At 40.9% G+C, this 22,337-nt stretch overlaps 1 protein-coding gene across 5 annotated transcripts in view; it reads right to left on the reverse strand.

Moving 5' to 3' along the window:
• ANKRD17 (ankyrin repeat domain 17) overlaps positions 1-22,337 on the reverse strand; it is a 95,998-nt gene that overhangs the window by 1,611 nt on the left and 72,050 nt on the right. For 3 of the 5 annotated variants that reach the window (XM_076337462.1, XM_076337467.1, XM_076337463.1), the window contains 18 exons: positions 21,882-22,030; positions 19,998-20,109; positions 19,670-19,815; positions 17,474-17,616; positions 16,504-16,717; positions 15,268-15,443; positions 14,277-14,439; positions 13,398-13,493; positions 12,057-12,173; positions 11,056-11,227; positions 9,801-10,248; positions 9,240-9,395; positions 8,858-9,007; positions 6,714-8,359; positions 4,649-4,846; positions 3,302-3,550; positions 1,249-1,424; positions 737-901 (listed from right to left, as the gene is read on the reverse strand). In XM_076337462.1, the coding sequence (XP_076193577.1) occupies positions 737-901; positions 1,249-1,424; positions 3,302-3,550; positions 4,649-4,846; positions 6,714-8,359; positions 8,858-9,007; positions 9,240-9,395; positions 9,801-10,248; positions 11,056-11,227; positions 12,057-12,173; positions 13,398-13,493; positions 14,277-14,439; positions 15,268-15,443; positions 16,504-16,717; positions 17,474-17,616; positions 19,670-19,815; positions 19,998-20,109; positions 21,882-22,030 (4,676 nt within the window). The remainder of the gene's footprint in view (positions 1-736; positions 902-1,248; positions 1,425-3,301; positions 3,551-4,648; positions 4,847-6,713; positions 8,360-8,857; positions 9,008-9,239; positions 9,396-9,800; positions 10,249-11,055; positions 11,228-12,056; positions 12,174-13,397; positions 13,494-14,276; positions 14,440-15,267; positions 15,444-16,503; positions 16,718-17,473; positions 17,617-19,669; positions 19,816-19,997; positions 20,110-21,881; positions 22,031-22,337) is intronic. The other 2 variants (XM_076337465.1, XM_076337466.1) reach the window with 2 other exon arrangements.

Consider the following 22,337-nt stretch of genomic DNA (forward strand, 5'->3'; position numbering starts at 1 on the left):
CCTGTACCTCAATTACATCTAGTGGACAAGCCTATAACCCAGGCAAGACCAGAGCAGTGGACAGAAGAGCTACTTACTCCCTTCCTACGTCAACTCCTAACACAGTGAAGACATCACACCCTTCGGTGCCTAGCAACAATCCTTTAGACCTAATGCTGTTTTCCCTCTTTGGGAAGGGAAAGCTTACGTAACAGCAAATAAATGGCTTTTCTCACAAAAGCAAATTGATTGTGTTTTCCCAAATGCAGAACTGCACAGGCAGAAACCATGATCATTTTGATTAAAATATACAGCGTAAAAGGATCTTTTCTATCCAGACTCTCTCCAACACATAATTAAAAAAGCTGATCTGCAGTAATTAACCAAGTGTCTACTTAGATTAAATAGGCAGCTTCTCTGAGCTCAGCTGGAAGCAAGCTTTCCAGTTCTCAAGCACCAATACGTTGACAGAAGTAACTACAGCACGCTCCTTGGAACTGCATTAACTTGGAGATGCCAATTCTTTCTGGGGACAACTTGCACTTATTTTTGGAGACATGACTAACATTTAGAAGTTGTCAGGAAGCACGTACAGCACTCAGTGCTGTAGTGAGTAGGGGGGCTGCATCAGCTCCTTAGAGACACGAGCAAAAAGAAGAAACACTACACTGTATTTTTTACCAGCTAGGATCTTATCTTCACCACACTGCTTCTTAAGGTTAAAGCAAAATTGCGAATATAAAAATCGAAAAATTACCGTCTGAGGCCCGTTATTTTCTGTGGAATTTGAAACCATCTTTATCAGCGAGTTCCAAGATGGGTCAGCAGCATGAGGCCCATTAAATATAGGGCCTCCAGTACCATCTGTGATGGGGGCTACAGGAGGAATCATTGCATTCCCATACACAGAAAAAGGCATACCCTTGGAGGGAGGAAAAAAGCAAGAATCAGTATGTATTCATAAACACTGCCAGTACTGCACATACAGAATGACAAAAGGGGATTTGCATTAAAGAAATTCTCCATCTTAAAACAGCAATGAAACACCTGAATTTAAGGAAAACCTTTCTATGCATCTATTTATTACGTCACGGACAAGTTATTTTTTACCAGATCTAGGCTTCTGCAATACTGCGAGGGCTAGTTACCGTTTCAGCTTACGCATGCTCAACTGCACAGTGAACGCTACCTCCGTGTTGTTCATCTGCCTCACGCACCGCCACGGAAATCGAGCGGTAACGCGCATATCAAGTCCAAGGTGGTCATTACCCCGACTTTTGGGAAGTCCATGTATCCTGCAGGAACGGGCTGATGGAATGTACCGGAAGGCGTTACGATTCCCGTGCTGTCTCTCTCCATAGCTTGGTGCGAGAACACCCCTGGATCAGACATGGGCCTGTGGATCATGTGGCTGCCCATTCCGCTGTGACACCAGTCCACTTTATCTAACAAGACAGAAAACACAGCATTAGACATGACACCCGCTAACCATCCATTTTCCAGCCTAAATGTTTCTGCGCTGTAACATTTCTAAAAGTGGCATTTGCTCAGCTTGCAGTTTCTATGCATCCACCTGCATGAAAACTTTGGTGCACGTGGGATGGGGAGCATCAGAAACGGCACCTGCACATAGAGCTGCTCCATGGCAGGAACACTCAGCCAGTGCAAGGAGTTTTCAACAGCTATATGCAACCAAAGCATCACCTCTGCAGTTTTCCTTCATTTGAAAGGGAAAGCTGGCATTTGCGCTAACTCTTCGTCCTCCAAAAACCTGAATTCTTGTGCATTTGGTGCTGTGACAGGGGTATGTATGCTATGAAGGCTATTTGTTCCACTTCATTACCATTCTTTCATGAATTACTTAATGAACTAAGAGACAGAGAACTACTTTTGAAAAGCAAAACCAGAAAATGACCAGCTAGATATGTGTGCTCATATTCTAATTACATGAATTCATTAGAGGCAGCTTGGCATTGTTACTGCAGTTCAAACCTCTGACATTCAGAAAGCCAATTTTTCAAAATAAAACATAAGAATATTATATTTGGAGGGGCGGAGAAGGAATACAGAAACATTTCTGAAGCCGCCCTAATACTCATCAAGAGAAGAGCCAATCCCATTGTGAACTGAAAACCAAAATGTTGAAATAATTGAACCAAGTAGAAAGCAAGCAGCATTCCGAAAGCTAAGACAGACAGAAAAGGCAACTTTTACACCTAGACAACGCAAATAAAAATGAATTCAATTTCTAAAGCCTTAATGATGAACACCCTCTCACTACACAGATCGGGAAAAGACCATTAGCGAAGTAAAAAAAGGTTTGGATACATCCTACCTATTTTGTATTTGGCGGAAAAAAAACAGGACAGTACACTCATCGTATGCAAAGCATGTGCACAGTCAGTCTATTAAAACCTGAAATTGTTTGGACTGCTCAGTCAAGCAGTGGAACAGGTTGTTCAGAGAGGTTGAGCAGTTTCCATCCTTGGAGGTTTTCAAGATCAGACTGGATAAAGCCCTGAGCAACCCAGTTGGACTTCATAGCAAATCCCATTTTGTGCAGGAGGTTGTGATGACCTCCAGAGGTCCCATCCAATGTCATCTCATGATTCCCTACCCCTCATCCCAAGGAAAAAAAGACAAAAACCGAGAAAAACCCAACGCAAACCAACCCACCCCACCCCCCCAATTCTGCAGTCTTCTGTAAATCACACCCAAGACTCCTGAAGTGTTTGTTGAGAAAAGCTGTCCCATCGGTAACTTAAGTTTTTAATTAATTCTGAAATACTGAATTCTATGTGACTACAAGAGAGCCAAGAGCCTTGCGTTAGTAAAATGCTACCGGCATGACCGGAAACAACAAAGAAAACTCATAAGAACTTAAATTGCACCATCTTCAGCACAAAAAGCTCCATTCTGGCTATGAATTAAAGTATTAACTCCTATTGTACAAAATCATCCGTTTATCAACAGAAGAAAATACACAGTTATCATGAGACACCGCTTCCTAAATCAAATGATCCTCGCTCAGTTCACCCCTGCAAACCCTGTGGTTTGATTTTCCCTGTTACTTCTCGCTTTGAGTAACAAACCTTCGCAGCCAGGGTGTTTCAGAACCCCTGAGGTTTTCTGAGACCTTGTTAAAACACAATTAAGTGGACAGGAGGGCAAAGAGAAGTCCTTGCTCCAACTCCTTCGTAAAGAGCACTCCTACTTTTTGAGGCACTCACTTCTGCATTGTCCTTCAGCTCCAAAAGCAAGTTAGGAAAACACAATGTTGTGGTCAATTGCGAGCACAGGGACGCCTATTAACACTACGTACCTTGACTGCCACCTATGCCTTCGAAGGACCAGATCCCACTATGTCCCACTGGAGCAGCTAAGTTGCTCCCGATAACAGATGGAGTAGAAGTTCCAGTTTGTCTAATACGTGCAGACCGTTCAGTCCCAATCGGAACAGGAACTTTTCTGTCCTGAGAAACATTACTGGGTTTTTCTGATCCCAAGGACACTGCTGAAGGGGTGGGAGATGGTGCTCTTACTCCAGAAGACACCGACTGAGCAGGAGATTCTGCAAGAAAAATCAACAAGAGCACTTAGCAACGGCAGCCAGATCCTCTCAAGTCACCACGAACCTATCCTTTAACGTCAAGCCAAACGTCAAACAAGTGAAAATGGGTAGTTTGTTAATGCCAGAGTTATACAGCAAACACTTCGGGATAATTTTAATGGTTTTACTTTCAGATCAGAGACACGTTCACCATCGATTTAGTCTCCTACATGAAGTGATTATCATGCCCTGTCAGCTCAGCTACTGGATACACACTGCAACTGATCACAACAGACAGTTCAAAATCTTAGCTAAGCATTACTGTGTATCAGCAATAGAAGGTTTGAGGATTATACCCAAAAGTATAGCGGAAATAAACCCATGTTGTTGTTGGGTTGGTTTGGGTTTGTTTCTTCTTGTTGGTTTGGGTTTTATTTTCCATTTTGTTTGGGGGTTTGTTGTTTTTTTTTCATCCTGATTTGTTTTCTGTGGGGTTTTTTGGTGGGTTTTGTTTGTTGTTATTTTTGCCAGTGAAACAGACTAACTTGTTCCCTGAACAAGCCAGCACTCAACAGTTTGTTTTCTGTCCAAAAAACTCCACTACACATGGCAAAACTGCAGGGGCCAAACGTGGAGGAAGGTACCAGAACTTGCCCTAAGTATTTTCTCCTGGAATACATTACACAGTTCTGTTTTAAGAACATCAGAAAAACTAAGCTATCACCACTGCTGAGCTAGCTTTAGTAAAACATCATTAAATGGTTTACACAACTCACACTTGGAATACTACCTTCACAAACCAAAAACCCAACCTTTTCTTTGCAAGATGACTGAAAGAATGTCATATATGTTAACAGGCCAAAGTTAATTGCAGCAAGAATAAGGAACTCCGCAACAGCATGACCTTAGCTGTTAAAAACCCCACACACACTAGAGATCAGAACTTGCACAGGAGAAGTTTTTCTCAAAACCTGTGATTGCATAAGGGTTTAAAACATATCTAAAACCCTGAAGTTAAAAATGAACAAAAGTAGAGAAGCCTACCTACACAGGCAGTGCATGAGGCCACTTTATTTGTACAATAGCTTCTGAACTAGTTTCCCGCTGACTAGAACTCACCATTTGATGCTGATGAACATGGAGGCAATAAACTAAGTGGGGAAAAATGCTGCCTGTTAAAATTAGCAGCTGCAGGTGCTCCGCCAAGAGGTGTCCCAGGCGCGTATATCTGACCTCCCGAAAGGTTTGAGGCAAAATTACCCAGGTGTGTAGAAGAAGGTGTTACAGAAGCATAGGGTGAATCCATACTGACAATACCTGTGAGAGAAATTGGCACAAATGACTCCCAGTACGCCAAGATCTCTGTCAAGAGGCCACCCGTATTATGGAAATAATAAAGAAAGAAGGAAAACTTTTATCCAATCAATTGTTGGGGGCGCGACAGGGGATTGTTATTATTTTCCAAAGAGAACTGGGAGTCTTAAGCTTCATACTCCGCAAGTCTTGACAGTATGTGGCAGTTCTGCTGTATATATAAAACAAGAACATTCTTATGTTATCATGCAGGGATCCTGAACGCAAATAAATTAAGGTAAATGATACATGTTATGATATAACTGGACATCAGAAAAGTAACTGAGCATTTTATTAACCTATAATTTAAGTTCTATAAGTTTATAAAGTATGATTTTTGTACCAAGAACAGTGAAAATACTACTAAATATTTGAAGACTTTCTCCATTCATTTTTTATTTTACAGAATGATGTCTATATACACCATGATCAACACTGAGGCGTTTTTTTCCAACCCAGGGATACGTTTTCACTTATTTAGGAAAATGGTATTTTGTTAAGACCAAATGGCGCCAATTAGCCAAGGTATTATAAATACAAGAATTACTACCCCCCTAATATTCTCCTAAATGAAGAAAGGGAATAATAGCATCTTAAGATTTTAAGTTTCAAAAACTATTAAGGAAGCTTGTTACCACCTAACTGCTGTGGCACTTGCATCTTTCTCCTACTCATAGAGCACGTGACAGAAGGTTTACATTTGTAGTTTTAGTTAGAAAAAAATAACCCGTTCACCAGCGACAGGCAGAAGAACAAAGAAGCACAGCACCTGCCTCCCCTGCATCATCCATTATCAAGATCCAACCTCTATTTTTTGTCAAATTCTTCAGGCTCTCAGGGGCTACTTTGCTATGACCTAACGTAACACTCCCTGACTCTATACACACCTCCAACTTAATCTATCGTGCCCGCAGCCTTCCACAAGAGAAATTCCTGAGATAACAGTAGGACTGTGGTTAGAGCACTGCTTTTACTCAGGAACTGACAGGCATACTCAAGCGATGCACGGTGTACAAGTGTGCCGAAGTCAAAACACTAAGTATATTAAGTTGACAAAACTCACAGAGCATGCCTCAAAAGGTACTCAACACCATGATAATCACTAAACATGAAAAAACTAGCTGTTATATCTCTCTATTCATAAACAAAGCTACATAAACAACTCGCGGGTCTTACTAAAACAGACACAGAGAGTACAAACTGTGTGTGTACTTTCTGGAAACTACAGAACAAGTTCTGTGGCAATCCCTCGGCCTCTGGTTGTGCAGACGGCTAAACATCTCGCCACAAAATTCAGGAAGTCAATAAAATTAAGTTTTGTGATCAAATTTAGTAGTTAAGAGAACTCACCTCTTATTAGAAGTTCACATCAAAACAGATTTTTTTTTTCATCATACTAACACTTCGAAGATGACGCATATTTTTCTGCGGCCTCAGGACAAGAAGCAAGTAATCACAAACTAGAATAGTTATTAGCTAGTGGTAGGGAAGGGAGGTGGAAACAACAGTCAAGTGTTTTATTAGCTCAGCTATCGCAGAAGAGTAGACTGGAATGGCAGAAAGAATGTCTCAGCTCGACTTTTATCAAGTTCATCAGCTGCAAAATAGTTATTAGATTTGACAGGTGGCACTTAAAAGGAAGGTGAACTCAACTTTGCTTACAGAAACACCAATAAACTATTATAGCACCCTTTCGTTGCAGGGCAGACAGTGATTTACTATAAATGACCACAAAAACTGAGGCAGAAAGTATTACGTGTTGAAAATACAAACATGCAGCAGTTATTATTTAAGTGTATTGTTAAGGTATGAACACAAATCACAGACTTACCTGAGGGACTTGGAGCTGGCCTCTGTAACGGTGGCCTAAAACCTGGGGCTTTGGAAGTATCAGACTGATGTAAAGGATCTGAATTTGGCAAAAATGAAGACTTTCCTGATAGCATAGACTCTGGTGTTGTCTGAGATGAAACAACGGAACCACCCCAGAAGGCATGAGCAGACGTAGGACTGTTTTCAAACAACGTACTAAAGGGCCCAAATGGTAAAGTAGCACTGAAATTGTTACCCATAGACTTGTTTGCTGGATGGGCTGAATTCTGAGAAGCACTTTGTGTACTTAAGGTAGAAGGAAGCTGCACTGAAGAAGGAACACTGTGGGGCCTTTTGATGTGGTTAACGTTGAGGACTGCGACAGAAGAATTTTGCACAGGAGCTGGATTCTTATGGACACTACCGGTTCCATGGACAGGCGGTCTAATGGCCGGGGTTTCCATCTTAGCTGCAGGCTGAGAAGACCCCATTGATGTCTGAGACATGGGATAGGTCATCGGGGCATTTGTTGGACCTGCCACAGCAGCAGATGAGCTCGTCGCTGCTAAGTTTGGAGGCACAACCATTCGAGGATCTGGTGCAGGAACCTGAGGTTGCTGAAGAGGGGGTCTCGCCTCTTGCAGAGGAGCTCCCGGAGGCTGCTGATGAGCAGGGTGCACAGACGAGCTGCCGGTACCAGAACTGGGCTGCCTACTGTTGGTCGAGCTGTTTGTTTCCACTGCTGGCGGACTACCCACTTCCGGATCAGACAAAGGTGCACCTTTATTCGGAGAGGTTGCTGTGCAGTCGGAAGGACTGCTTCTGGAAACACCTGCTGGCTGCGCAGGAGGAGAAGGAGATGAGGGGGAAGATGCAGGGTAGTGTTCTTTGGCAGTAGGAATTGGATACGTGGCATTCGTAGGCGCCGTGCTCGTGTTACTCGCCGTGGTCGTCACTGTGGTCGTTGTGGCGTTTGATGTCTTCACGACCGTGACGAAAAGCTGTCTTCTGACTGAAGGTGAACTCGGACTGCCGTTTGCAGAACCAGGCACAGTAGAAGCCACTGAACTTGTTGTAGCTGTTGGACTAGTTGTCAAAGAACTTGCTGAATTCACCTGAGAACCGCTGCTGTTCTGACTATTATGGCGAGGCACCATGTGAGGTTTCGGTGAGTTGGTAGCTCTTGCAGGGCTCAACGGCCTAACAGGAAACGGACCCCATGTGGACTGAGCTGGTGGGAAAGTACCTCCAAAGTGTGTCATGGGCAACCGAGGCGGACGGATTTGCTGGAAAGTCTGAGCAGCGAGTAAAGCGTGTGCAAACTGTGGAGGAGGATATGCTAATGGAAGAGAAACTTGGAAACCAGGCCGCACATTATTCACTGGGTTCTTAATGGTTTTGTGAGTGGATGCTGAAGAAATTGCAGGCACGGTGAGTGCGGAGGCAGTCTGAGATGTTGACGAAGCAGCTACGGTGGTCACTTTGATGCCCACGAGAGAACTGTTAGCAGCTGTAGTGGTGGCAGGTGTCGATGACCCTATTTTGGAGTTTGCAGCCGAACTTTTCAAACGGTTCTTTGGAATAAGTTCATCAATTTCCTTATCTGGATCCTTAATCAGAGCATTGATCAACTGCGTGGCCTGTCTTGTTGATTCTGTGCCACCCCTATAAAAAGGAAGGAAGGGAAAAGTGAAAGTGCATCTAAAGCATTTACAGACATTACAGCGAAGTACCTCCGACACATGATCCAGCCTGTCTTCCATCATGCTAACACAGACAGAAAAATAACTCTCTATCTGAAGACTGAGCTTGGCATGTTCTGGCTGCTGACAATTATTTAAGAAGCTCAAGTTCAAAACCCTAACTCCCAAAAAACCCCGAAGAGTTAAAACGTTTACTTCCCTACATATTTAGCCATGTCTAAACAAGTCTAAACACAGAATCCTAACATTTATGTTCCACCTTATCTCACAAGTCTTCTTTTGTAGAAACGAGGTGGTACCAATTGGCAGTTGTTCTCCATTTCCCCACCCCACTCGTCTCCCCTGTCTCAAAGTTATCTTTCAAGGGACAATGAGGTCAAGCCTTTTCATTTTTCTATACAGCAGAGTTCTACAATGAAAAACTCCGCACAGGAACGAGCCAATCAAGCAGCCTGCTTACCTTATCGTTATTATTCTATCTCCAGTTTTATCCTTCTGTTTGTCAATGTCTATGTGTGCTCCTGTGCACTCACGTATTGCATTGATGTTACATCCTCCTCTGCCAATGACTCTGGAAATTACAGTTGATGGAACAGAAACCTTCTTGGATCTATACAAATAAGAAACAATATTAACCAGGAAACGCTTCCGTGGCATGAAGCAGCGGGCAGGTTGGTCTTAATGTTATAATTCACGATTCAACCTAAGTAGCAGTAATTTTGTGAAATCTATTAGGTCCGCTAAGAAGGTGGTCATTCAGTAACCCCAGAGTGGGCTACGCTAGATAAAACAATCTGAAAAAGGACATCAACAAGGGGGAGTTAAGGCGATGTTTTGCTTACCTTCTCACAACTTCCTTCCATCCTTCTTCCCTTTTCTGACCACGTTTAGGACTAGCAATGGTTAGCTTTCCATTTGGAGAAGAAAGGGGAGAAGGACCAGATTTCGTGCAAGTAGACAAGGAATTACTCGTCACTTCACTAATTACTTCAGACAACCTTTAAAAGAAATGAAACGCTGTCATTATGCAGTCAAAAAAAAAGGCAGGATGACTGGCTTTTTACCCATTCTCCAGCACCCCCCAACCCATTTTTCTCTTCTGGCACAAAAGCACTATGTTATTAAGAAGTTGCTTGAATTGAGATGCTTACACGTGAAAATACCCCAACAATTCCCCAATTCCAGATCCACGATGATGTTTCTTGCTTCAGAACCTATTACTAAGTTCAAGTTCATACTGCAACAATGTTTATACTCCTTATACACACTAGAGCAAGGACACACTGCCTCATCCACTTCCTAACAACTGATTTCAGAATGCAGGTCCACAAAGACAAGGGCGCAGCGTTCAAATGTAGGGCAACAACTACCTTAAAATGGCGCGTGCGGTCACAGCTACTTACTTTATGGATGATTTGCCAGTAACTGCTTTCCTCTCATCCTTTGGACAAGTGACAAGAACCGATGGTTGCTTTTTGTTGCTCTGTGTGTTAGTAACGGCTGTGGAAGAATGATTGTCACTTTTGTGGCTGCTGTTGCTATTGCTGCTTTCATCGCTACAGCTGGAAATCCTCATATTGTCACTATCACCGCTTTCACTAGTACTGCTGCTCTTAGATTCACCGTTCACTTTTTCCGGTTGGCTATAGGAAATTGGGAGTTGATCATCAAATATAATCTGAACGTTATCAGGGGTTACTTTGTTTTTCCTGTTTTTCCTTTTGGAGCTTGTTGTGGTGATGGTATTATTCCTCTTCCCATGGGAGCCTGCTAATGTTGTCCAAGTTGCAGATATACCTATGGTGGTTGTAGTGGTAGCACTAGGAGGCTCCATGGGGACCTCGGGATCATCTGATGAAAGAGTGAAAAAACAGTACTAGTTTAGCTGGCCTGATGAAGCTTGTGTGGTTTTGTTTTCCAAGTCACACCTGTCCTATCCAATGACTCATGACTAACTTCACAAGACTCCACGAAAACATGCAGAACCACTAACTCTGCAGACATCTGTAAAACTATTATTCATGTCATACCGTGGAGCCTCTCCCCTTGTTTATGCCAACTTATATAGAATTTCATTCTTTTCTTGGAACAAGTGCAGTAGCAATTTAACAAATCTGAAATTGAATTCAGGCACGGAAAGACAGAGACAAGCGATTAGGCAACATAAACAAGCATATGAAACAACAGAAAAAAACCTGTCACATGTCTTCCCTTTCCTTCAGCATACAGTGAGGGAACAGTCAGTGAAAACCATTTCTCAGTACACCACATGAAACTCATTGCCACAAGATACAGCAGAGCCAGGTTTCGATGGGTAAGAAGAGAATGATACATATTTGGAATTTCCATGTTGCCAGTTTTTTCAGCTAATCGTTATTATCATTCCCTTTATAAGCTAAAAAAAATTTAATTGACCTGGTTTTAAGTATTGGGACCTGGAAGAAAAAAAAAAAAAACAAACAACAAGCCAACAACATTCCCATGGTAAAGTTAACCCATAACTCACTGAAGCTATCACGTTAATCTACAGGCTTAACAGAAAAGGTAAGCTCAGGTCATAAGAAAGCTTGTATTCAAGTTTTGACAAGAAAAGCAGTTTTAATACTGGGAATAAAATCAAGGCCACGTTTCAAAAATAAGGCAAATATTTTAAATCACCTTCAGCTTTTAGCTTCTCTTTCTCCTGAGCAGCTTGAAGTTCAAAATTCTCTTTATTTTTAGCTTCTATTTCTTCTAGTTTTCGTCTTTGTTCTTCTTTCTTCTTCCTCCTTTTCTCCTTTCTTTTCTCTCTTTTGGCAGCCAAAGCCAGTCTCCTGCTTTCTTCCCTTAGCTACCAGTCAAGCACATGGAACAGTATTACAGTATGTCCCATGCATTTCAAGAAATGCAAATGCTTTCTATTTCCTGGGAAGCTGAACTTGCATTTTAGACTAACACATTTACAAAACAGAAGCCAAATTCTCTGTGATCCATATTTTTACATGTTTACTTCTTCCAAACAGATTGTTCACTCATGTTAGCAGAAGGTTAATGTAGAAACAGAGGACAGACACCATACAGACTTAAGTCAGAGTTTTCCAAGACGCATTTTCAAGATTCTTTGTGTAACCTTGTGTGTCTCAGCAGGACAGTCCAAACGACAGCCATCTCCCTTTCAAACATTAGAACATTAAACGGTTTCAGCTACCTTGAAAATAAAGTGTGCGCTCATTTGACACTATACTCGTACTTTGATTTTCCCATTAGATTTCTACTACAGTACTATGGTTTCTAGTAACGTTATTAGTGTATTTTTTTTATTTCTTAAGACACAAAACAGGGTTCAGACCTAAAATCCACAGCAATGTGACTGAAAAATGCCTATCTGCCATGCACTTGACAAGGAACTTTACTCAGAAATCCTTCTTTTGGTACAATATTATTTCAGAAGAAATAGTTATATCGGAGTTTCTTGATCCAATTTCTCTGAGTAACAGTCAAAGTAAAATTCAAAGATTACCTGGAACAACAAGGTGCTCAGCTCTAGACATACCAATTATGGTAATTACACATACTCCTATACTTTAATACATACTTTCACCGATCTTATAATCTTGAAGGAATGTGAAATTGGAATTTTAGCAAATAAGTATTCACAGCTCCAAACTCTTTCAACTTGCCTTCTCCAAGTCCAGTTCCTCTAAAAGAATGCTTGCGTTTTTGTTGGCTTCAGCAGCCTGTCTATCTTTGGCTTGAACAATTGATTCCATACAAAGGTGGCACTTCTTCAGCATCTCCTAAGATGACAAAGTACATCAAACCTCTGTTTGAGAAAGTAACACTGCATGTGTTGGAACGTATTATCTCAAGCTTACACTTGTAATTTAGTAACTGCTGCATTACTTGCACAGGAGTTTCAGGGAGAACTTCAAATTCCCTCCTCTAAGTTCCCTCTTCACGCTCAACCTTGGAAACTGATATTCCAGCCACAGATGTGACATGCAATCCATGACCTATGTCTCCGTGTGCTATAAACGCTACAGAGTTCATACTCTACGCCCATGAGCAAGACAAAAAAATTTTGTGAAGTCTAAGGCAAAGGGTCTGAAAGGTGAAGCAACTGCAGCAATAAAAATGTATCATAAAGCAAGGCTTCTTTTTTTTTTTGTTAAACGCTTGGGAAATAGGTGAATATTATAGTACAACTCAAACCTATATTGGCTTCATAGCAGTGCAAGTGTTTAAATGCATAAGGTGCCTAGCATCGTGGAAGCAGACAGTAGTCGCAGCCACTGGCAATAAAACACATACTGACTTAAACATCAGCACCTCTTCAGCCTCAACATGCTCATCACAACTTGATGCCCAGAAAGAAGACAACTTAATTGCACCACAGTGGATCAGTGAAGAGAGAAGCACGACGACCGTATTTCTGCACCGCTTGCTATTCTCGTTTCTCTTACTACAAAACAGTTTTTGCCCTGTTAATCCGGACTGAAGATAAACCAAATAAAACCAAAGCTCCACACGGAACGGCAGCAGTCCACTTAATATGCTATAAGAAGCCACTTCACTGTCAATTATGTTTTCTATCTTTTGTAGTACGAACTTCTTAGAAAAGATCGTGAGACTTCATTCTTAAGCTCACACACACTCTGAGCAGAAGTTCATTCTGTTACCTCCACCCCACTGCAAAAGCCATCATAAATTCAGTACAAAATGGCTCAACAGGGAGGAATGCACAGAGTGAGTTAATGACTGGGAGAACCCTTGAAAATAAGCATGGATAATAAATAACACCACCTTTACTACTATTATGACAGCACTAAGGCACACACAAAGTTACTGTGGCTGCGCGTTCCCTTTTTTTGCAATGCTTTTTCTGAACAATTCCAACGGGACTCATCATTTGGCTGAAGTCTGGTGTACCAGGCAGCTGAAAGACCATTCATAACATCGACTCTAAAGCTGAGTCACAGCACTACTTGTTCTCAAATATTTTCTCTTTCTTACAATCTTACCTTATCGGTAATTGTTGCTATATATCTCATGCATTCCGAGTCTGATGGAAACTGGTTTACTTCTTTCACTAAGTAGCGCACCACTTTTACATGACCCTGAAAAAGAAATTTCAAAGACAACATTTTATTCTGCTTCTGGTTTGCTAAGAAACACTTTAGTCCAAGCACTCATTGCAAAATATTTATTTTCAACTCCTTGAAACGATGCTCTTAACACTTATTCCCCCCCCCCCCCCCCAAAAAAAATCTTTATCACCTCCTAAACTAGCGAGGCATGTTTCTTCACTTCTGTGATGGAAGAGAAGGCAAGCAACCTCTTGTCAGGTTGCTCTTACTCCAGCCATACTTTCACATACCTCTGCGCCTTTTATTTTGGTAGTTTTCAAATGCCCAGCTCTGGCAACTTAACAGTTGCGGGCTCCTACAGCCGTTTGCAATTTTTCAAGTACCACAGCACTTGAACTACACTCCCTTGCTAACAACAATTATCTCTAGAGTCAAACTGGGCTAAATTACACTTTTTTTTTTTTTTTTGGCACAAGTGCTCATCCTCTCTTGCATAAGAAACCAAACCAATTTCCTCCCAGTTCTATCACATATTCCCTCTCTCCACACTAATACACTGCAATTTTCACCTCTCAGACCCATGAGGGCCAGCCTCAATAAAGTGCCTGTAAAGCAAATTTCTACTGGAATTTAACACAGATATTACACAGGTGACACACATACCTATTTTTGAAGATTTAATGTCAAGTATTAAAATTAGTTGACACATTTTTTCAACATGTAGTTTCTGTCAGCTATGTTCTATTTATACCAACTATGCAGGGATGATCGAGACAATACTAGCTAAGACCAAAGCTGAACTTCATATTCTACCTTTCGAAAGGCTGCCATAAGAGGAGTTATTTTCCTGTTATCAGCAGCATCCACATCAGCTCCAGCTTGAACTAGCAACTGGACAACATCTAGATGCCCTCCATTTGCTGCCAGCCACAGCGGAGTATTCCCCTTCTTGTTACGCACGTCAATGTGAGCTCCTCTACAAAAACAAACACATTCGATCAAAGCTCTGGACCAGATTTTCATTTCATGTATCAACTGGACATGCAACACAAGAACGATAGGGCAAAACGCAATACTCATTTTTACCTCAAACATATGCATTCACAGACTGCTTCAGCTTCCAAAATTATATTTTTGTTTCTTCTGATGCTGTCAAGAGCCTCAACTCAGCCTAAAAACATTTTTAATACTCTAAATCATACTGTTTGTCAGCTATCTCTGAAGCTTCTTTAATTACTTCAGTAACTCCCATCCATCAGTACACTGTATTCTTCGTTAGCTTACTCAGGACAACTTAAGACATTTCAAGTGCAAACCAACAACCAGTGCAACTACTTGGAATAAGACACATCCAAAAAGCTACTCGGGAAACATAATTACACTGAATGCGCATCGTGATCAATCAAAAAAAAAAAAGAAATCATTAAGATGTATGTTTTGAGCACATCGTCTGTTGTTTAAGGACTTAACATTACCATCTAAAATGGCTGTGTGTCATTATTATGAGTACCATGTATTTAAAGTTTACAAGAAACTGTTTGTTTCTAACATTCGTGATTCAGTGAGATGGGAAAAACTGAATTAGCCCATTTGGGCAAAAACAAGCACTCTAACGCCGAAGAGAACGTCCTTTGATCGCCTTCGATAAATAAAAATACATAGTAACGGTTAACAGCCACAGAACTTTTCCCATTTCCTACCTTGTAGTCTTTTCTGGGAAATATTCTTGCATATTGGGAAAGATTAGCCTAAGTAAGGCCATATTGATGTTTTTCTTCAAGCAGCACACTTGCAAATACAGTACCTGCTAATGAGAAGCTCACAGAATTTGTAGTGCCCTTTGTCTGCTGCAATGGTTAAAGCTGTATCTCTTGAGGAAGGTACTGGAGGAGCATTTACATCTGCACCTTTGTCCAGCAGAACTCTGCCCACTTCTGCATATCCACCAGAAGCTGCTTCCATTAACGGTGTGAGACCAGTCTAAGACAAGCAAGCAGGAAAAACCAGCAATTAGTTGGGGGTGGGGAGTTTTACTTGAGAGTCAGGATTTATTTAAACTTCCAGCAACATATTTCTAGTTCTGGTGCACGGATTCCAATTGCTCCCTGGCCAGTTTTGTAACAGCTTAACAACATTTTGAAGGTGAGCTCATCTTCAGCTGGCTTCAGAAGATCTTTCACTGAGCAGCACAGTGCACAGTGGCCCTCTGCATTCCACAGTGCTAAGAAAGATTCAAAGCCCACTGCTGTCCGTTTCTCAAAACTAACCCAGCCAACCTCAAACAGATGAGGATCATCAACATTACGTCCCGTGAAGTGCCAATGTTAGGATACAGATGATGCAAATCACATTTTCTACCTTCAGTTACGAGATCCTACATAGCAACATCCAGAAAGCACCTGGCTAGGTCAAGGGGACACCTAACTTCAGCAGGAATACCACCTAGCAGCAATCAGCAGGTCCTTTTGAGCTCCTCTGTGGCAGCCATTAAGTACAGTGGAAAAGGAGAACAGAATGCCACATTTGTAGGAGGTCTCTTTTTTTCTTCTCCCCCTCAATATTCTAGCCATTTTTCTAGTGAACAGCCTTTCCTCCCATTTAAAGCATTGGGGTCAACTGAGAGACTCTCAAGCACACACATCCCCTCTCAATTCTGCATCACCACTGTCGATATAAGCAGCTGGCCAGACAGAAAAGGTTAGACCATGAGCATACCTAGGCCAAGATTCTAGCTATTTTTGAATACATTAAAACATTCTATTTTTATTAAGTTAATGGATTACTATTCTTATGCTAGCAAGCACCTGAAGATGAATTAAGGCTTCAAAACAAACACTTATTTTTTGATGAACCGTATAACCACCAAAATACTACCCCTCAAGTGCAACCATTATTTTTCTTCACAATATATGGTTCATTTCAGTTAACCAAACTAGAGAAGTTAACCTGCACGAAAGGTGAGAAAAATCAGATAAGCACAGAGAAGCAATGACTTACAAGCATCTCTTTTTGGAGACTTATTCAGCTATTTGCTCCTTACCTTAGCTCTGTGTTCCACATTAGCTTTTCTATCAAGCAGCAGACTAACGACTTCAGTTCTCCCTTGGAAACAAGCCAGAGTCAGTGCTGTATTCCTGTTGGTCTCTATCTGGGCATTTATATCAGAGCCCATGTCCAGTAATAGCTTGACAGCAGCAGTGTGCCCATTCATGGCTGCCAACATTAAGGGAGAAATGCCCAATTTGCTACCAGTTCTGAAAGAGGAAAAAAGAAAAACCAAAAAACTCTTCAAATCGTAATCACATTTCTGAAATGACTTTAACAGAAGTAGCAAAGGCAGACTACTTATCCAAGACTGAAAAATCAGCTACACAGCAACTATTACTGAAACTACAAAAGGTTCTCCATAGTAGCATTGCCTAGGACAAGTATTTCTCCTTAGAGATACTACGCATGTTACCTTTTAATTGCTGTAAATTTAAAGGCATCTCTTATGAGGAGCGTAACTTTTGCTTGGACCTTTCGTTTGACTTGTGCAGTGCACGGCTGAGCTATTTTCTACGTCCTAATGGATGCAAAAGCATTACATACATGCATACACGCACAGAAAAAGCTTTCATTAAACTACACAGGGAAAACAAACGGATAACACACGCACACACACACTTTCTTCATGTAACCCAGAACTAATTTCAATCCATCGGGCCAACCAGAGCAAAAAAAGATTTCCATCTTTGACAAAGACAACTGATTGTATGATATAGGAAACAAAATACATAGAGAGATATGGAAGTTAAAAGAGCATTAGAAAAGCACAGTCAAAACCTTTCGTTTCTAACTGAAGAGGAAAAAAGCCTACTACAAATTAAACAATACAGTGGTTGTGATCATTTAAGAATAATAAGATTTAGCTCCAAGTAGTTGGCAAGTTGTCAAGAAATCCTTCCGGAAAGGGTAAAAACTCAGAACACTACAAAAACCATGAGAGAAGGGGTGAAAAGGGAACTTGCCTGGAATTTATTTCTGCCCCAGCATTTAGCAGAATCTTGATAATGTTCACGTAGCCACCAGAAGCGGCGAGGCTTAAAGGTGTGTAATCAGAAACATTCCTGTGCTCTTTATTTGCCCCTCGAGCTAGCAGCAACTCCACCACCTGCAGTGTTTTAAGAAATAACATAACATCTGGTTTTCTCCCAGACTTGCAAATCTATCCACGGCAAATGTTTTTGAAGCCTAAATATACCATTGACATCTTCCAACAGTAAGACAGCGATTTTACTCAGTTGCTTCCCTATACTCCTTGCCTCCATGAATAGATGAGGCTGCAACTATGTTCCCAAAGCCACTGTAAAACTTCCTTTAAAAATCTATCATGATCACTCATTAGCATGCTAAAACCATTCATACCAAGTTGTGTAACATAGCAAGAAAAATTGAGATCTTGTCATGATTATTTCAGCTGTCTTCAAAGACTGCCAAAACCAGAGATTGTTTGAATATAGTACACAAAGTATATACCTCCCCCATTTTAATGCTCAGTTCACTATCAAGTTAAACACTCATTCTCAAATCAAAGCTGCGGAGCAAACAAGAAAGCGGTTGCATGCTTTTATCTTACGTTCTCTATTTACACCACTAAATTGAACGGTGCATAGATTGTACACAGAAGTCTCATGCAAGAGCCGTCAGAAAAATTAACATTTGCATCCCTTGCTGGTTTGCTCTGTACATTAACAAAAACCAACACAAATACTTCTTACGTTATTCCTTCCTTACAGATTCACGTACAACCCAAACAATTTGCACCTGCCCGTATTCTACAGGAAGCTTACATTCTGTAGTGAAGTTACTGCAGAAGACTTGACAAGAAACTAAACTGTCTAGCAACATAAAATCAAAATGAACACTGAGGTGAAAACCCACTGTGTCATCTCCCGTGCAACGTTTAATTGCTCCACTTTCAGCTTTTAAGCGTAAAACATGTTTAGATTAGACCTGCAGAACTGAAGCCAAGGGCTTTTCAGTAAGAGTATTTTCCCTTGAAATCACAGGACAAACATACTGCCAAATACAAAAATTGGGGTGGGAGGGCATCCCAACATCTCTACTGCCCAAAGCCCAATGTTTTCCCATCTTCTTTCCCAAAAAACATGCAAGAAAACATGATGCATTCCTCCAGGAAATACTGTTTGAGAAACACAGATCAAGCCAATCTCTAAAAGGTAAGCATAAATTCACCTTTGCTGTATGAGGTTGCTGTCCACAAAGGCTGCTACGAGACACTTACTAAAAAAAGCAGGCCTTTCCCTTCACCAGGGAGCATGTGATTGTCATTGCAGCTAATCCCCCCAATGGCTGAAATCTTCCAGATGGCACTAAAAACAGGCCAGAAGAGCTAGAAGTTTTCAGTAAGATTTTGTCTAGGGAGGTAATCACCTTTTAAATGCCACACTATCACCGTTAAGACAACCTGCGGAAGTGGGAAAGGTATCTCGAACCTCATTAATTTCCAGATGGCCATAGACAGAGGAAAGTGATCCTGCACCAGAATATATAGCTTCCACCGTGGCTTTTGCAATCCAAATAGTAGAAGCATTAACAGAATTATACACTTAAGATTTCTAACAACCGTTAGAAAAAAAAAAATCAAAACGCAGATTTCATAATTAAGTCAAAGAATACAGTATTTCACATAACATTAAAAAAACCTTCCCCTACATTTACTTTTGATCAATCGTTTGAAAAACGTTTTTTGCATTTTTAGTCAGAGACACTGGAGTCATCTGCAGTACTCCAATACCCTATGGCCTATACAGAATCCATTAGAAAACCCTCTGGGCTCATATAGGGAGCTGATTCATGTCTAACTCCAACTTCTCAACAAGAACAGTCATTGCATTCACTTTCATATCTACATCTAATTACGCTAGTAAAAGCCCCATAACGAGCCACTAATGATTACAGTCATGAGGTCGTCTGCACAGCACTGGTCCAGCTTATAAAAATAGAAAAAGCAATTTATATCAGACATGCTGCAATACGTAACTTAGAAAATGTGAAGCTCGTTGCATCCTTTTTAAAAAAACACCATCCTGAAACAGAATATAGTGAATTAAGTTACTGTAACTTCTCTGGAAGATTGCTTTAGTATGCTGACACAATATGTAATCTACACACTGCTTTTGAAGACTTAAGTTTTACTTCACCTCTTGTCTCCCTCCTGAACAAGCCAAAGACAAGGGAGTGTCCTTGGTTCTCTCAGACTGGGCTTCAATATCAGCTCCATTATCCAGTAAGATTTCAACAACACCCACGTGGCCGGCTGTAGCAGCCAGAATAAGCGGAGTAAACCCTGAAATGAAAAAGGGTGTCTGAAGAGTCCACATTCATAGCTTATGTTCAAGTGACATATGTTAAACCACCAGAAAAGCAAGCCTAAAAGCTTCACATGAAGACTACGCTTATTGTGTATTTATTTAGTGCGATCCACTGGAAAACCAGAGAGGGTCTGTACTGCCATAGTGAGATACCTACCTTTCTTGTCCCTGTGTTCAATATTAGCTCCTCTCTCTAGCAGTGTTTGTACTAGTTCTTCGTGGCCACCAGCACAAGCAAGTGTCAATGCTGTGTCATGATTACTCTCAGTCTAAAAGAAACAGACATCATACACACAGCAAGATAAGTATTTCCTTTTTCAAGTACAACTCCTGTTATATTGCATATTAGCCCAAGTACAACTACATCTGTGATAGAATAAAAAGCTTCTATAACCTTAAGACATGTCTATCGATTACCTCACATTTAATCTTTTGCGTTCAAGTTCATAACAAGATTCTACTTCTCAAGTCAGCCATGTTGAGAGATTTGAGAACAATTCCTGATGAGAACTGAGATTCCTCAGAACCAAGATTTCATCTGTGCTTTGCTAACTAGATTGACTTCTTTACCACTGCTTGGCTGTGACCTTTAGATGGTATAATGAAGATAAGAACTGTATCTTTAATTCTTAACCCTCCGGTCAAACCCAAGGGGGAAAAATTCCCAATCTCACCTCTACTGTTGCTGAAGCCTCTGAATAGTACAAATCAGCTACAGTGAGTCCACAAATCACAGTAAACAAAAAGAAAAAAACAACTGAAAAGACACAGAAGTCTTTGAGCTTATGCTCTGCTTTTAAGTTTTTCCCCTTTAGAGCCCTCATACGCTGTCTCCAAGCGAGCATTTCGAGTGATAGACAGTTCTCGGTAACAGCACAGAGCCCTTATCAACCTTGATTCTGCCTATTAAACACTTGCAATGAAACAACGTGCATTTTATTTCTCAGTGTTGCCAGGGCCCATGTAAATGACCACCATCCTATTTGAAAGAGCAACCGGGAAACTCAGAGGATTGCTGGCACTGTTAGTTACAGCTTAGGGACCGACCAAAATGACAACAAACAAACAACAACAAATACCAGAACAACAAAACCACCCAAAACCCACAAACACACACACACACACACATTTCTAAACTACTATGACAACGTACTTATACTTTACTCTATTATGAGCCAGGGTAGTTGACAACTTATCATAACGTTGACCTGCACTGGTGTCTACCAACTAACAACGAGGCCCGTCAGGTTATGGCAAGAGCTCCTGAACATGGTCACAGCAGAAACCAAAGCCAAGCACCACGAGCACCTGAAGTAGCCAAGACTGGCTTTCCAGAGGTTTCTCTCCCTTTTTCCACAACTATCTCATGCCTTTCCTCTTCTCCACAATGCCCACATCTTAGCCGTGTTATATGTAGTCTAGAAGTACACACATACATATGCTAGGTAGTATATGTATCCTTTTTTTTTTTTGATGGCCAGCTAGCTGCAAGTCAATATAAAGTTGCCATTTTTAAAAATTCCTGTCAATACAGAAATGCCTTTTCTTTAGTGGAAACGAGAGCTTGAATTATTTCCTCTTGTTAAAAAAATTTACAGAAATTATTAGTTTCAATACTTTCATACTTCTGTCAAGCTGGGTGATCATTGGCCAACAGCCTGAAGCACAACCGGAAGAAACGGTGTGCAACATCTTACACCTTAAGGCTTATTTTTGTCTTAGGGTATCAGGCCAGAAAAACATTTAATTTCTGTCAGAAGACAACTTTGCTGTTTCTCATCATCACTCCAACAACTGAGAAACAAGGAATACAAGTATTTAGTCATTCAAAGACCTTCTCTTTTGTTCAGCGAGAGCACAGAGGAAAGTGGGTTGCAACTCTCCGGGGAGTTGTACAAGCTTTCTAAAAGCAGCAAATAAAGTCTCTGGAACCCAATTCATTATACAACAGAGCTGTTTACTACCACTGAATTATTCAGGATGCAGAAGCAAAATAGCTTCACGCATCTGTGCCGCAGTGACAATTGCATTGCAGGCTTACCTGTGCATCGATATCTATAGCAGGGTAGATTGGTAGCATGGCTGAAGGAGAAATGATAGGACTCGGAGTTGGCGTCTGAGGTTGGGAGACAGAAGTTGCAATGCTGTGGGTAGGAGTGTTTGACATTGCAGATGCTCTTCCGCTCACTGCTGTTGAACAGAATAATTACACTTAGTAAAAGCAAAACACTTCACTTCAAATATTTAACATGACAATAAATGGACAGTGGGACACAACTCCCACCGACAGACAGAACTCCCTAAAAACTTTATTTTCCACAAATACGTATTTTCTACACATTTAACCCAATCTTTGAACCTTTAACTCTTGAACTTAACAACTATGAAAAAGGATAACTGTATTAGATCAAAGAAATAGGTAAGTATCAGATTGGCATGTTTTCTAGAAGCCCACCACAAATTTTTTTTTTTTTTTTTTTTTTTAAACCAAACATCT

This window comes from Aptenodytes patagonicus, chromosome 4 (assembly GCF_965638725.1).
Source record: "Aptenodytes patagonicus chromosome 4, bAptPat1.pri.cur, whole genome shotgun sequence".
Classification (NCBI taxonomy): domain Eukaryota; kingdom Metazoa; phylum Chordata; class Aves; order Sphenisciformes; family Spheniscidae; genus Aptenodytes; species Aptenodytes patagonicus.